Source organism: Botrytis cinerea, chromosome 7, assembly GCF_000143535.2.
Source record: "Botrytis cinerea B05.10 chromosome 7, complete sequence".
In the NCBI taxonomy this organism is placed as follows: Eukaryota; Fungi; Ascomycota; class Leotiomycetes; order Helotiales; family Sclerotiniaceae; genus Botrytis; species Botrytis cinerea.
Genome location: NC_037316.1, coordinates 1,647,885 through 1,661,966, shown reverse-complemented (window position 1 = coordinate 1,661,966; position 14,082 = coordinate 1,647,885). Strand labels below are relative to the sequence as shown.

The 14,082-nt window shown below is 43.3% G+C and overlaps 5 protein-coding genes across 6 annotated transcripts; 2 read left to right on the top strand and 3 right to left on the bottom strand.

Annotated features, from left to right (window-relative positions):
* Positions 1 to 681: 681 nt before the first annotated feature.
* Positions 682 to 1,962, bottom strand: Bccap2. Its single transcript, XM_024694084.1, has 3 exons — positions 1,891 to 1,962; positions 1,368 to 1,798; positions 682 to 1,274 (listed from the first exon to the last, which is right to left on the bottom strand). The coding sequence occupies exons 1-3, from the start codon at positions 1,920 to 1,922 to the stop codon at positions 886 to 888; spliced, it is 852 nt and encodes a 283-aa protein (XP_024549873.1). The 5' UTR covers positions 1,923 to 1,962; the 3' UTR covers positions 682 to 885.
* A 117-nt stretch (positions 1,963 to 2,079) lies between these two features.
* On the bottom strand, positions 2,080 to 6,086 carry BCIN_07g04610 (hypothetical protein). 2 transcript variants are annotated; one of them, XM_024694083.1, is made up of 3 exons: positions 5,928 to 6,086; positions 5,390 to 5,875; positions 2,080 to 5,312 (listed from the first exon to the last, which is right to left on the bottom strand). In XM_024694083.1, exons 2-3 carry the CDS (start codon positions 5,701 to 5,703, stop codon positions 2,396 to 2,398), a joined length of 3,231 nt encoding a protein of 1,076 aa, XP_024549872.1. In that variant the 5' UTR covers positions 5,704 to 5,875; positions 5,928 to 6,086; the 3' UTR covers positions 2,080 to 2,395. The 2 variants fall into 2 exon arrangements, with proteins under 2 accessions (XP_024549872.1, XP_024549871.1); XM_024694082.1 differs by having other exon boundaries at positions 5,390 to 5,870; positions 5,945 to 6,086.
* Positions 6,087 to 6,270: 184 nt separating this feature from the next.
* Positions 6,271 to 8,857, bottom strand: Bcvps33. Its single transcript, XM_001554059.2, has 4 exons — positions 8,640 to 8,857; positions 8,380 to 8,575; positions 6,557 to 8,164; positions 6,271 to 6,497 (listed from the first exon to the last, which is right to left on the bottom strand). Exons 1-4 carry the CDS (start codon positions 8,715 to 8,717, stop codon positions 6,382 to 6,384), a joined length of 1,998 nt encoding a protein of 665 aa, XP_001554109.1. The 5' UTR covers positions 8,718 to 8,857; the 3' UTR covers positions 6,271 to 6,381.
* A 66-nt stretch (positions 8,858 to 8,923) lies between these two features.
* Bchts1 lies at positions 8,924 to 11,709 on the top strand. The gene is made up of 3 exons (XM_024694081.1): positions 8,924 to 9,317; positions 9,414 to 10,636; positions 10,697 to 11,709. The coding sequence occupies exons 1-3, from the start codon at positions 9,110 to 9,112 to the stop codon at positions 11,156 to 11,158; spliced, it is 1,893 nt and encodes a 630-aa protein (XP_024549870.1). The 5' UTR covers positions 8,924 to 9,109; the 3' UTR covers positions 11,159 to 11,709.
* A 43-nt stretch (positions 11,710 to 11,752) lies between these two features.
* On the top strand, positions 11,753 to 13,966 carry BCIN_07g04580 (hypothetical protein). Its single transcript, XM_001554061.2, has 2 exons — positions 11,753 to 12,693; positions 12,748 to 13,966. The coding sequence occupies exons 1-2, from the start codon at positions 12,421 to 12,423 to the stop codon at positions 13,705 to 13,707; spliced, it is 1,233 nt and encodes a 410-aa protein (XP_001554111.2). The 5' UTR covers positions 11,753 to 12,420; the 3' UTR covers positions 13,708 to 13,966.
* The last annotated feature ends 116 nt before the right edge of the window (positions 13,967 to 14,082 follow it).

The window sequence follows — 14,082 nt, the reverse complement described above, 5'->3', positions numbered from 1 at the left end:
GGGAGAGGATAATCCAGTTTTAGCACTAGCGAGAAAATTACCGTGCCGAGGTTTTTGGAAAATGGCGCGTTGATATGCTGTAAGAGTTCGTACTAGATTAGATTGTATGCTGTATGGTAATGTATGGTCTTACATGGTGGATTGGTATTGTATAAAGATTTTGAGGTTCCTTAATGTTGGGAGGCGGATTTGGAGAGAGGGGTTTAGCATCTCACCCCCTTCCCTTAGCGACGTAAAGGAAATAGTGAATTGAAAGAAGGAGAAAAAGTGATCGGAACTCTAAGATGGATTTCTCAGACGATGTATGCTATGGATGCAAGAATTTAAGAAATCAAAAAGAGAGATTCTGATATTGATGCAATGGGATGTGTTTGGGATTCACGGGATGGACGACTTCTACACCAACAAAGCTTATAGCCAATGTCCCAACTGCTTTCAATATTCCAATTCGAATATAACCACCAAATACATTTAACATTCAAATTCAGGTCAGATAATTATATACATTCAATGACCCAATTCGAATATAACAATCAAATACATTTATTTAATCTTCAAATGCAGGTTAGATAGTCGAATACATTCAATGTCTCAAGTTAGTTCGATCATTCAGATATATATTTGAAAATGTATTTTGGCATGATTCATTTTGTTCATAGATTTTCCAGATGAATGTGTTTGTGGGAGACCGAATATTATAATCAGAATGTTAGAAAGAATAGTATACAGAATAGGTAATTGAACGGAAATCAATTCTACGACGGTCAATAGCAAATAATCAAATGCTCCTGTATTTTCATATCTCATGCAAACGTAACACATATCCCACTCCATTTATCTAAGCTTCCCCAATTCCCCAAATATTCTCTATACCCTTCTATCTATCTACCTCTTCATAGCATCCAACATCTCACCCCTAACCTTTCTTTCTTTAGCTCCCTCACTCAAGCTTCCCAAACTTCTCAAATCTCCAACCACATCCTTTGCCTTGCCAAAATAAACCTCTTGTAACAAATTTCTCATCTTCAGCTCCATATCCTCGACAAGTCTTCCAATATTAGCTATATGTTCCGCATCATCTTGAATTGGTAAATCCGCTTCAATTTGTCGTGTCATGTTTCCGCTGAGATCCATTTCGCCGAGTTCATTACCATTGGTAGAGAGGGAAAGAATTACGGTAGAGGTGAGTTTGTAATGAGCGGTACGAGCACGGTCAACGGCTTCGAATACGTGAATGCTGTCCCAAGAACCGGCGGAGTTGGATGAAGGTGCAACTATAAATCACAAATTAGCTTCCATAAGAAATGACTACCTCTCAATACAACAAATATAACCCCCCAAAAATTATCAAAAGAAATAACCCTCACCTTTCTTCAATAAAACAACACCCGCAAATCCATCATCCAAATTCCAGAAATAAACACTACTGACACCACCCTCATAATACAACTCCCTATAAACATCAAAAGCCTCATTTGCTCTGATCTCCATTTTTCTAACCCGTTCACTAGGAACAGCACCTTCTCCAGCTCCATCATTGTTTCCCTGATCATCAATACCACCCGGTGTTGTACCGCCTACAGGTGTCTCGAATTCACCACTCCATGGGGAACGATAGCTATCGCCATCACGGTTATAATCGCAGAGAAGGTAATCGCGACCAGTTTTGCGACAGCGGGAAATAGTAAGAGGTTGATCGACAGAGCTGAGGAGATCTTCTGTTAAGGAGGGAACGAGATCAATGAGAGAGTTTAAATGGGTGGTGGTATGTTTTGGGTTGAGACGGCGGAGGAGATCCCTGTAGAGGTTAATCAGTTAGTATGTTCCGCAAATGAGTTTTCATTCGCAGATTTTGAATCTCGGACTAAGAAAAAGGAATTAATAACTTACAGCGCGCTATCAAATTGATCGACTTCTGCCATTTTGAAGGTGGTTTGTATGAAAGATGAAGCTTGCGTTGTCAATGTTGAAGATGGAGGGGTTGACGTTAGAGGTGCGTTTTAGCGAATGCAAGGGTCTGATTAACGATAACGACTATTTGATGTTTGCAGATTCGGAGGGAACTTTGAGCATACTCATTGAAACCAGGAAAGTCAGGATATTTACAAGCAACGTTTTGTATTGCATTGAGAAATTATGTATATGCTACTTCAGGCGTACATACAACATTGAGCCAAAAAAGACCCAAGCAAGAAAAATCAGCTATATGCAACCCATCCATTCACCGTCCTCCTGTTTGGACCAAGTTCCTTCCATCAGAGTTTCACCCATACGCCAGAGTTTAACCACCACCCCTTTGAAAGTGCCCCGGACCAATGTAATAACTCCATTGTAATGAATCATGACCCCATACTTATCGTACAATGCGAATGCAATGCAAACCCAGGAATCCATTTTACAAATCCAGTTCCGATTCAGAATCTTCAGCATAGCCACTCGTTCTCTTAGCTCTTCTATCGCGTCTCCAAGGACTACCAATATCTTCATCTGGACCCGGCAAGCTTGGGTGGTCTTTTTCGTATTGTACTCGGAAATCCCAAGCATCTTTGTCCCACTTCGATGACTTTACATTATAATCCGTAATAGCTTCTTGATAAATATGCTTTCGTTCGAGAGCCTTGTCAATATAAGGTTTCTTTATATCCTCTGGAGCTTCATTCCACATTTTCGTGATCATTTTCTTAACTTCGTTGGTGATCGGTTTACCTTTTCCTGGTCGTCGTCCTTCCTCGCATTTTCTTTTGGCTTCCTCCCATGTGTCTTTACTGTACATTTGATAGGAATTAGAGTGGTTCTTCGAAGGCTTCCAAGGTCGATCACCAAGCTTGGCATATATCGCATTCCATATTTCGATTTCATACGCCTCGAGACGAGCTTGTTTTGGATCCTTGGGCACTTCAATGGCCTCGGCCTTTCTCTTTGACGCTGACTCTTTGGGTAGAACAAGACGTTCTGGTATTTCTATTGGTCCAATGATAGACTCTAATACCTCGGAGGCTGCCCTGAGACCTGAGATGTAAGCTCCATGAACGGTGGCTGGATGTGTACCACAAGTGTGCTCTCCACCAAAGAAGAGATTGCCAACAGGCTTTGCCATAACCCCATAATCATCACTTTGAAAATTTGGCCCTGTGTAAGAATAACTACCGCGAGAAAATTGGTCTTGACCCCAACGAGTCACAATTGACTCTACAGGCATAGGGATGTGATCACCGAAAACTCCTCGTAGAACTGTTGTAGCCTCAGTTACCAATTCTTCGTTTGAGGTCTTCTCCGTGTAAAATGCTGCATCACCAGCCATAAGAGCTAATAGAGTTGGCACCCCAGAAGTATTGGTGCAATTGAACCACTGAAAAAACCTTCCTCTGTGAGTGAAATATTCTCCTTGTTCCAAACTGGACTTGTTGGGTGGATTACGAAGAGTCCCAAAAATATCTCGACCTTGATCCCAGAAAGGCTCTTTGAAGACCAGTATGATTTTATTGAGGATTCCGTATCCAATTCGCTGAATTGCCCCGGTTTTCCATGAAGGTAATTTTGGTTCGAATTCGATCTTGTTCCGCTTTAAAACACCTAGCGGGATAGTGGAAACGATATAATTCGCCTCTATTGACTCGCCATTTTCACAGTCAATCCTACTTGAAGAAATAGTACCATGAGGATTATAACAAATGCGTTTCACTGCACTCTTTTTCTTCACATCTAGTAACCGTGGAAAATTCAATAAACCTCGGGGGACTTGCTGGTAGCCTCCTGTGACCATTGTGTGCTTGCCTTCCCATTCATTCCCAGCATCTAAATCCCAACCCCCCAAACTCAACTTATTGCAAGTAATCGCATTACTATATTCGAGGTTTGCAACATGCCAGTTGATAAGTCTGAGATCGAGGGGTGTGAAATCAATCATTCTCATGTATTGTCGAATTGCGTCATCAAACACCGACCCAAGTGTAGCATTCTCCTTGCTCGTCGAACGTTCAAGGTCAAGATCAGATTCAATGCCGACACCATCCCTAAGCTGCCATCCAATCTCGCGGGCTTTGTAAGCAGCCGTATGCACAGCTGGAACTCCTGGCTCCAAATGAGCTCTGCCAGTGAGCCTATCCGATGCCACGGGTACCATTTCTTCGGCAGCAGATGATTTCTCACTTGCGGCAGATTGCGGAGCAACACTGGCTCTATTCTCAACCTCGCTGATTGTTCTCGACCCATCCCCATTACCGTCGCGTCCTGCTTCTAAATGGTCTCTATCACCATCAACAAGAGGTGGTAGTGGGATCTTAAATTTATACTCGCCAACACGATCGAGAATGTAATTGAAAAGCTTCTCGGCTTGTTGATCGCGTTGGAGGTCAACTGGGTGGCCATCATCATAAATCGTGGTATCTGGCTTCAACGGATGATAAGGTAGTGCCAGTTGTCCTCTTACGATGATATTCAAAGGATTGCCACGATCAAATCCAGTAATAATCATGCCACCCATTTCTGCAGTGTATCGACTACCAGGAAATAGAGTCGGATATTCTGGTCGTGATGCGAATTGGTGAGAGTACACTCTTCCACCAACTCGGTCTCTGCCTTCAACTATGACTACACGAGGTAATGTCTCGCCCATTTCATGAAAACGATGTTCGAATTGGGCAAAAAGACTTTCTAATTGTCTAGCGCAACCTAAACCAGACATACCAGCTCCAATGACAGCGATGGTACGCCTAGGTCCGGTTTTTTGCGTCTCGCTTTTATCTATCTTAGACTCTGGGTTCTCGAGACAACCGTAGTTGATATAACCACGCCGAGCTAGCCATTCGTGACAAACACGAGCAGCTTCAAACCAACGGGTGTCTCTTGCACAACCAATAGCTTCATCTCTCATTACATGTATCGAGGGATTACGTGTCCAGAGCCGGAGTATCCCATTTCTGATATTGAGATACGTCGTGACCTGCTGATGGCTTATGTGCCTACGTAACATATGATACTCCTCTGGATGTAGAGTGTATGGACTGAGTCGTGACGATTCGGCTGCTGCAATACATTGTCTGGCATATTCTGCTGGATGAACATCCGTAGGTATCGATTCTTTCGGACGTACATTATATTTTGGTCTAGTTCCATCCAAGGATGATGCCTTTGTAACCACCCCGGAGTTTTTATCGACTGTTGGAGAATTAGGATGGCTTGACAATGAGGAAAGTGAAGAGGAACCATCATCATGATCTGTAGTCATTGAAGAGGCCAAAGAATCTCGAGCGCTTTCGGGCTGTAGGTGTATGTTGCCATCCGACGCGTGTTTTAATTGGCGTGCAGCTCTACTAATAAAGGCCAATTAACATTGACAGCTCGTTTGAGAATTTCAAAGGACAAGAGGAGATGATTCATCAATACATACTTCTTATCGCCGTTAGTACTAGGTTTAGGGTCTTTAATGACCCTGGCACGGGATTTGATATCAGATTGGAAATGATCAGTCGAGGTATCAACGACAATGGTATGCTCAAAATTCTCAAAAGCAGGTTGCGATTCAATGGTGTCGATTGTTGCATCGAAGCCAGGAGTAGATATAGTACCCGGAGTAGATGAATCTCTTCGGTTCTCCGTAGACTCAAATATAGCAAGGTGGGAATCTAATTCTTGAAATCCCATCAATGTATCGTGACCTAAGTCATCTTGTTGACTTATCTGGGCATCCATCGTAGTTGCCATGCTGGGAGGTCTAAACCCGGTGACTTCTTCCCTAAAATGTTTTGATATAAAAGTGTGTTCGGAGGCTCAAACTTGCGAGACGACGAATTGCCCATGAACAGCCTCAAGCCAGGAACCGAAATAACCCCTTATTATTGTCCAATTCGATATGATGTACTCTCAAATATCTGTTCTGGTGGTGTTAGAACCTTCATATAACTAACATATAGAGATATACGTCTTACACGTGGATTGGTCTCACCTCTATCATTCAACATGTTGCGATGTATGTCGTACACCGCGCCGAGTTTCATGTATGTAATTCCCCGTATATCATCGGTAGACGCAGGCGAAACTTTGGAAAGTTTTTTCAGGACTCGAGGAGATCTGTTGATCGTTGTGTCGTACGATATGAATATATCATGTCTTATGTGATCTCGGACGGGCAAAAGATGCGGATAGCGATCACGTGTAGTGTTTATTTAGTTTAGAACGAAGTTGACAAGGAACCCTAAAATTGCAAGAACTCCGAACTTATTGTAGCATTGCATTCCAGTCCCCTAGAAGAGGAAGGTTAAGATGATGTGTTGCACGTAGTTTCATTGTTGGCAAATATTTTCATTTAAGATTACTATTATAGAAGTAAGTTGGAACTTCTGCCCCTTTTTATCTTTTGTTCATGATATTTCTCATTGTTCATCATAATGTTACGTCCGGCACACTACTCCTACCCAACGAGTCCCTCTCAATAGCTACATCCATCATCCGATTCCCATTTATGATTGAGGTTGTGCATATGATGATTTGCTTCCGTGCTGTATGTCTCTTAGTAAATGATGTTGAAGTGTTCAGAGAATGATAACGGGATGCATACCTTCTTCTTGCTTCGCGATAAACCTCAAAGCTGCAATCTCTGTGAATGTTATTCCTCCTAGGAATACAACAAAAACAGTCTTCTTCTCACCACTGCCAGTGAGAAGAGCTCTCGCTTTGACAGCTTTATCTTCCCCTTTTTGTACTTCATCGAAAGTCTGGCCTCGCACATGCTTCAATGATTCGTCAAATCCTCGCCAGCCTTGAGAAGAGCCGCCAGTGGCCACACTCGCAGTATTATTCGCATTTCCTCCTCTGGTCATCGAAGTTATATATTGCTTTTGTAATATGCATTGAACAAGTCGTATCGAAAGTGGCGCGTAGCCACTGTAGACATAAGCTATATCATTTGGATCGTGCTCGTTAACTTCATCAACAATTAGGCGAAGTTGTTTCCGCAGATAAGAATAATCGGTATTGGCACCCGCTTGAGCTCCAGCTCCGGTCATAGGAATCATTGATGCCATTGGAGATGTCCTTGAGAGTAGTAATTGCAATTTCTCCAGAGCATCCAAGGTGAGCATGTGCTGGTACCCATACGCTTGTAGGATCATTTTCTTGAACGTATCCAATTCGCGAGGTTTGATACCGCCCGAAATGCATGATTCCAGGCACAAAAGTCTTAGGACTTCTGGGAGGGGGGCATCTCGAGCGATGAGCTCTTCGATGGCGTCATGCTGTGAAGAAGGATCGGCACCGGCTACCAGATTTTGTTGAACTTCTAACGATTTGCCGAATTGTTCTGTACGAGTGTGTTTCATTATCTCTTCTGCTAAACCAGTATGTACCTTCAAACTTTGCTGCTCGGCCTGGTAACCTGGAAGTTTGTTCACGAAGTCTCTCAATTCTGCAGTACTTTTTGTCCCATGTCTACTTTCATAATCATCTTTCAGGCGGCGTGCGACCTTGTTGAGCAGCGGTCCAACGATAGCAAAATTGGTATCCCTCAGTTGAGAGTAAAGTTTATCGGACGAGTCCAGTACTATTTTCCGCTTTTTGGCTTGTATAGGTGCTGCTCCGACTGTTTTCGAGGACCCTTGAGGGGCTTGAGGAGCGGACCCCACAATAGATGAATCCACATCGGCTTGATTATGTTGAATACCTACCGCTTCGTCAATCAACCCCTCGTAAGTTAATTGCGTCAGTAAAGGGGTCGCGTAATCGATTTCGCGATCGATAATAATGAGGCTTTCGACCGTGTTACTTGGGGAGAGTCCAAGTTTATTGCTTTCATTGGAATCTTCGCCCGCGATCAATTCTTGTCGCATTCGTAAAAGGAGATCGGCAAGTCTTTTCGCATTATCACCCTGCCCAGTCATTCTAGGGAATAGGCCATGTTTTTGTTGTATGAGCATCAAAGCACGTGCGAGGAGAAATGTCGGCGTTGGGTCTTTTCGTAGATATAAATCTTCGAATGATTCGTCCAATTCTAATGACAAGAGGTCCTTTTCGAGCGGAAGAAAATAGAGAGGAAACTCGGCAATACTGGTATCACCCAGTACGCCGGCTTCTTCAAGAATCTTTTCTGATACCAATGTTCTTCGTGGGACCCAAAATATGGAAAATTCATGTCCTGTCTGGCTCTCTCGCTGCATGCGCTTGATATGATCTGAGAATGTCAGCACGTTCTGATAGCATTAAATACAAATTGATATCGGATATATGCTTATGATCGTGTTGTTCAGATATATATGAGAATTATTCATATAGGGATCAAGACTGACCGAATAGAGTTGGAGAAATACAGCTATAAGGTCTACTTTTGAGATCCCATCGAAGATACAAGAAAAGAATGGAGGGCGACAAGAATGGCCAAGTACTTACCAGCTATGGATTGAGCATGTTTCGCGCTCTCCCCCCTAGCAATGAACACGACATTCTGCTGGCTAACATCTGCATTGCCATTCTCCAAAAAGAAGACCTTATCGACGCCGTAATCTTGAAGAGTCGAAAACTTGACAATTACACCAAGTGGACCAGCCAAACTCTTCTCGAGCACGAGGTTCTTCTTTCCACGAACCTGCGAGAATTAGCATGTCAGCTGCAACCTCGAGCAGCTTGGGAGACGGTGAGGCCTCACTTACACCCTCTAATAAGTATAATAGATCCTTCCTCGCCTTATCTTTAATCTGATCTGTATCAAACCCAGCATGAGGAGCCATGACGAGCTCTACATGCGGGCTGAATGATCACGTATTTGATGGAAAATGACGAGGGGAGGAAAGCGCAGGAAAGGCAAGCTGTAGCTGTATCGGTTTCCTAAGGTTGGATCCAGTACGTACAGACAGTACTTGAAGCTTCCAAGGGTTCCATTATTTGTTAGTTCCAAGCTTCATCGGAACTTTTTACCAGATTTCGCCGATCGAACGAGGCAACCAAAAGCGCAACTCCCCGCACCAACAAATGCAAGCGAGTCTATGCCACTACAGTTACCGTACTCAGCCTCGCCATTGTGCATAAAACTGAAAATTCGAGGCCTCCCCCAGATGACTCAGAATCAAAGAAATTGACCCTCCCAACCTTATCGAGACTCCATATAGATGCGAGGAAGTGAATGAAGGTCTTTCAAACTCAATTACTTAGATCTGCGAGATCGTCACGACTTTCACGACTTCCACAACTTTTAAGAATTCCCAATTCCCGTTCGGCTTGGGCCCCAGCAACCGCCCTCTCAAAAGCAGAAAGAAAACGATACTACGAAGAACTAAACATGGCTAAAGGACCAAAGTTCGAGTTGAAGACTCCCAAGGGGACGAAGGACTGTAGGTAGCTCCATATATCTCTGTCGCTTTGCTATACACAATTCCGTCTCTGTCTTTAATCATCACCAACATGTGACATGATACTTATTTCAATAGGGCAAGGGAAGGACATGGTCATTCGGGACAAAATCTTTTCGACTATTACAGAAGCCTTCAAACGCCATGGAGCAGTCACTATTGATACTCCGGTTTTCGAGTTAAAGGATATTCTTGCGGGAAAATATGGCGAAGACAGCAAACTCATCTACGACTTGGCTGACCAAGGTGGTGAGATTTGCTCACTCAGATATGATCTAACAGTACCGTTCGCAAGATGGTTGGCCATGAATGGAAGCGTTCAAAGTATCAAGAGATATCACATTGCAAAAGTTTACAGACGAGATCAGCCAGCAATGACCAAAGGCCGTATGAGAGAATTCTACCAATGCGATTTTGATATTGCAGGTGTTTATGATCCTATGTTGCCCGATGCTGAGATTATCAGGGTTGCAACTGAAGTCTTTGAAGGCCTTGGCTGGAAGGGTCGATATACCATCAAACTTAACCACAGAAAAATATTAGACGGAATCTTCGAAGTTTGCGGAGTTCCAGAGGACAAGATTCGCACAATCTCCTCAGCAGTTGACAAGCTCGACAAACTCCCATGGGAAGATGTGCGCAAGGAGATGACAGAAGAAAAGGGTTTGGCAGAAGATGTTGCAGACAGAATTGGAGAGTATGTCGTACAGAAAGGCCAAAAAGACCTCCTCAGCAAATTACAAGCTGATGAGAAGTTGATGGCCAATGCTTCTATGAAGGCCGGCTTGGAAGATATGGATCTCCTGTTTGGTTATCTCGAGGCATTCAAATGTTTAGAGAATGTTTCATTCGATTTGAGTTTAGCAAGAGGACTCGATTACTACACAGGAATCATTTATGAGGTTGTTACAGAAGGGTCTGCACCTCTTGTGAGCACGTCTGCTGCCACTGCTGCCCCGCCAAAATCTTCGAAGAAACCAAAGAAAGTGGCCGATGCTGACGAGGACCGCTCATCAGACCCTAGCGTCGGTGTCGGAAGTGTCGCAGCTGGTGGACGTTATGATAATCTTGTTGGTATGTTTGCTGGAAAAGGAAAGCAAATTCCTTGTGTTGGTATTTCGTTTGGTGTAGATAGAATTTTCTCTATAACGAAGGCTAGAATGGAGGAAGAGCAAACAGCAGAGCAAGTGCGTAACAACGATGTAGACTGCTTTGTTATGGCATTTGGAGGAAAGGGCTTCACAGGGCTTCTGAAAGAACGAATGTCAATCTGCTCCACTCTTTGGGAGGCTGGTATCAAGGTAAGTCAAAGCTTCTTTTAAGTTTCTAAAGAACCTTGTGTGTATTAACAAGTTCCCCAGGCGGAGTTCTTATACAAGGTCAAGCCAAAGTTGCCAAATCAGTTTAAGGCTGCCGAAGTTAATGGGGTACCTTTCAGCGTCATCCTAGGCGAGGATGAAATTGCTCAAGGCAAAGTTAAGATTAAGGAGAATGGTCTAAGGGATGGCCACCCGGAGAAGGACGGCGTTATGGTCAATCTTGACGCACTAGTCTCCGAGGTCAAGCAACGATTGAAGAGAAAGGCTGACATCGATAACATGACACGAAAAGCTGATGGTCTGAGGGTTGTAGGAGGCATTAAAGATGATAAAGCTAAGATTGAGGCAATCCCTGCAGAAGCACCTACCTCTGAGGCATCAGCATCAAATCCTACAGACTCTGCACCATCAGCAGAGGGTGTCGAGCCTGCCTCAGAGACGGAGAAGCCTGCAGAAGAAAGTCCGTTATCTCAAGAGGCTATAGGAGCTGTCCCTGCTTCTTAAAGAAGAAATCAAAATTCTTTGCAACAATTTACATGTACATATTTGCAGCGCAAAAGCATAGGGTGTGTGAGACACAATGCACTAATGACTTACTCATGAGATCATGATTTCATCTAATATATCCATTCTCTGTTATCCGCTGGGATGATTCGAGGCATCTATGGCCATGATCATTCAAGATCCGTAGGATTCAACGGTAGTTCTCTAGCGACTTGAGATATCACATATTAGATGGTTGTTCGGATATTCCGAAACGACGTCGGTGTTTGAAATTTCAAGAGCGGGTGACTTATGGACGAAAAGAATGGCTAGTAGATTGAAATCGAGCTAGAACAACAAGTATTAGATGAAAGTATATCAGATCACACCTTTCTAACATTCCAACCAGCCTTGTAATCAAAAATAATGGAAAATGGCGCAGCCAAGTCTGATGACTTTTCGTAAGTGAAGTCTGTGCCATTCAGGGGTCAGGCACAAGATCCACAACATATTGCAAATACATCAATGCGTTTGGTTTCGAAACGAATTTTCAACCACACCTCACTCCCTCACAGACGTCTAATGTGGTGGATCACTCCTAATACATTGTTGGACGAACTTATCTTTCCTCTAAATCATCTTATCGCACGTGGAGAATGCCTCTCAGATCTACACTAGAGTATGATGATACCTGACGGTCGAACAAGTGAAGGCTGTGAGCAGTGATGGCGAGTAGTAAGTCGTAAGTAGTCGGTAGTGAGGTGAAAAAATAGTCACCCGCAAGGTCTTGGGTACAAAGGTTGCTTACTTCTATCCTCTATTGCCATATTAATAAGACTAAGACTGGGCATCTAAAGTTTTACTTCCTTCTTTGCTTCCTGCGCATCTCATTTGTACTATAATACCATTTTGTTCTGTATTGTGTTGGTTTCTCGTGTTTAATGTATGAATTCTCGTCCAATGTTTGGGATATAAACAGATCACGCCGAATATCAATAGACTACTCAAGGTAGAAACCGCATGAGCCTCGGATCTTCCACATACTCTATCAATTGATTTACTACTCACGCAAATATCTGGGTTGCTATTGAGCGCACGATCTGCAGCATCCCAGTGGCTACCGACGTTCTGGGTCATGATACGGGAGCTTGCATCACGGGTATCAAGTGTTTACCGTCCGAAATCGATATCGTCTCTACAAACGGAGGCAAGACATTGGAAAGATATATTGTCGTAGTAACAACTACGGCATAACCGCCTTCGCCCAAGTAATTCTGAAAGGCATGGGAGAGATGATCCATCTTAAATTACAACCAGTGGAAGGGAATTCCGTACCCTCAGCCCCTTCCACAACATCAACACCTTCATCATCAAAATCCACAGCCAAGGAGCAAAGGCCGAGATCGATAAGATCAATTTGGAGCAGACTTATATTCCCTTATACCTTGGAAGACTGGAAAGTCATTATGGATGAAGTCAAGAAGCTATATTTGACAAGGCAATACACAGAGTGTGCTGCCCAATGCACAAAGGTTCTCAATAGTATTACAGATCCAGTATGTTAAGCCTTCAGTGCGCCATGTAATCATGATACTAACGTTAATATACAGTATCGTGTTCATCCTCTTCATTCACTCTTCTTATCCTTTTATTGTGCCACCTGTTTAGAAATAACAGCATCAGAACTTACCAACAACTCTCCCGAAAAGCTTTCACTTCTCCGAGATTCTTTGTCGTACTTCCAAAAGGCAGAAGAATACATCACATACGCAGACATTCCTATTCAAAATAATGGCTCGTTGTCAAGCAATCGGCCATCGTCTACATCATCCACATCGTCCACATCATCCACATCCAGTGCTCGTTCTTCTGTGGACTCCGTATTTTCTTCAACATCGTTCCCTTATACCACAGATAGACTCTCACCTGCTCTCTCGTCCTACTCTTTTGAGAGTGCCGACGATGACAAGAACCCCAGACATAGCCGTACATTTTCCGAATCATCGATCGCATCGATGCAATCTACGCAATCAACAGACACTACTACTATTACTCCAAATAAGCCTGCGCCACTTCGCATAAAAAAGAAAGTTTCTTTCTCTCCAGTATTACCCACACTCATATCTGACCAAAGCCTTGACGACGACTTCGAAACGATTCCCCGTGCTATTCCATCTCCGACCACTCCTTCTCGACCTATAATCTCCTCCAAATACCAATCACCATCCCCGGCCTACCCCTCTCACAACACACATCTCACAACCTATAATCTCAACCTCTCATCATTAACAACACAACTTACCTACCACATCACGCATATCAACAATCTCATCGATACCATACAAAACGTACGCAAATCTCGACGCAGTAACCAACCCTCATTTGCCCCTTCATTATTCAACTCTCCTGATGGTCTCAGTGATGAAGATAGAGCGGAAATGGAACGAAGGGACATCCGAGCAAGAATTGAGAAATTGAGGAGTGGGGGCTGGGAAAAAAAGAGGTGGGATGGAAGTAGATATTCGGCTTTGAGGGAGAAAGTCGATAATGAAATGAATGGATGGATATGATATTATGTTTTATTGCCTGGCATGATTTGGCTTCTCTATAATGTGTTATTTAGACATGATGATATGAGCGGTTTTTGAAATGATGATATGGCTGGTGCTATATTGTTACACTATACCATACTCTCTGTATGTGATGATTTTGGGTTCTTTTGGGTTCTCTTGGAGCCCTTTTGCTTGAGAAAGGCAGGATATTGGTGATGGTTTATGTATGTATTTATAGTGGACGTTAATACCCAATGGGACTTTTACCTTCTAGCCAGTGGCAATTGATATGAATTTATCGCTCAAATCTGTTATGGATCATGGATAGTCTCTCCACCAAATGGCTTCTGTGATGCGGTGGCTAGGCGCTTGAAGTCCGTAAAACAGCACATG

Excerpts from the sequence above, each read along its gene's own strand:
- Bccap2 (XM_024694084.1), bottom strand. The coding sequence starts at position 1,922 with ATGGCAGAAGTCGATCAATTTGATAGCGCGCT. Across the intron at positions 1,799-1,890 it reads GATCAATTTGATAGCGCGCT|GGATCTCCTCCGCCGTCTCA; the intron begins GTAAGTTATTAA and ends TAACCTCTACAG. Across the intron at positions 1,275-1,367 it reads TGTTGTTTTATTGAAGAAAG|TTGCACCTTCATCCAACTCC; the intron begins GTGAGGGTTATT and ends TGTGATTTATAG.
- BCIN_07g04610 (XM_024694083.1), bottom strand. The coding sequence starts at position 5,703 with ATGGCAACTACGATGGATGCCCAGATAAGTCAACAAGATGACTTAGGT. Across the intron at positions 5,313-5,389 it reads AGTACTAACGGCGATAAGAA|TAGAGCTGCACGCCAATTAA; the intron begins GTATGTATTGAT and ends GGCCTTTATTAG.
- Bcvps33 (XM_001554059.2), bottom strand. The coding sequence starts at position 8,717 with ATGGCTCCTCATGCTGGGTTTGATACAGATCAGATTAAAGATAAGGCG. Across the intron at positions 8,165-8,379 it reads ACATGCTCAATCCATAGCTG|ATCATATCAAGCGCATGCAG; the intron begins GTAAGTACTTGG and ends TGACATTCTCAG. Across the intron at positions 6,498-6,556 it reads TATCGCGAAGCAAGAAGAAG|CACGGAAGCAAATCATCATA; the intron begins GTATGCATCCCG and ends AGAGACATACAG.
- Bchts1 (XM_024694081.1), top strand. The coding sequence starts at position 9,110 with ATGAAGGTCTTTCAAACTCAATTACTTAGATCTGCGAGATCGTCACGA. Across the intron at positions 9,318-9,413 it reads TCCCAAGGGGACGAAGGACT|GGCAAGGGAAGGACATGGTC; the intron begins GTAGGTAGCTCC and ends TTATTTCAATAG. Across the intron at positions 10,637-10,696 it reads TTTGGGAGGCTGGTATCAAG|GCGGAGTTCTTATACAAGGT; the intron begins GTAAGTCAAAGC and ends CAAGTTCCCCAG.
- BCIN_07g04580 (XM_001554061.2), top strand. The coding sequence starts at position 12,421 with ATGGGAGAGATGATCCATCTTAAATTACAACCAGTGGAAGGGAATTCC. Across the intron at positions 12,694-12,747 it reads TCAATAGTATTACAGATCCA|TATCGTGTTCATCCTCTTCA; the intron begins GTATGTTAAGCC and ends GTTAATATACAG.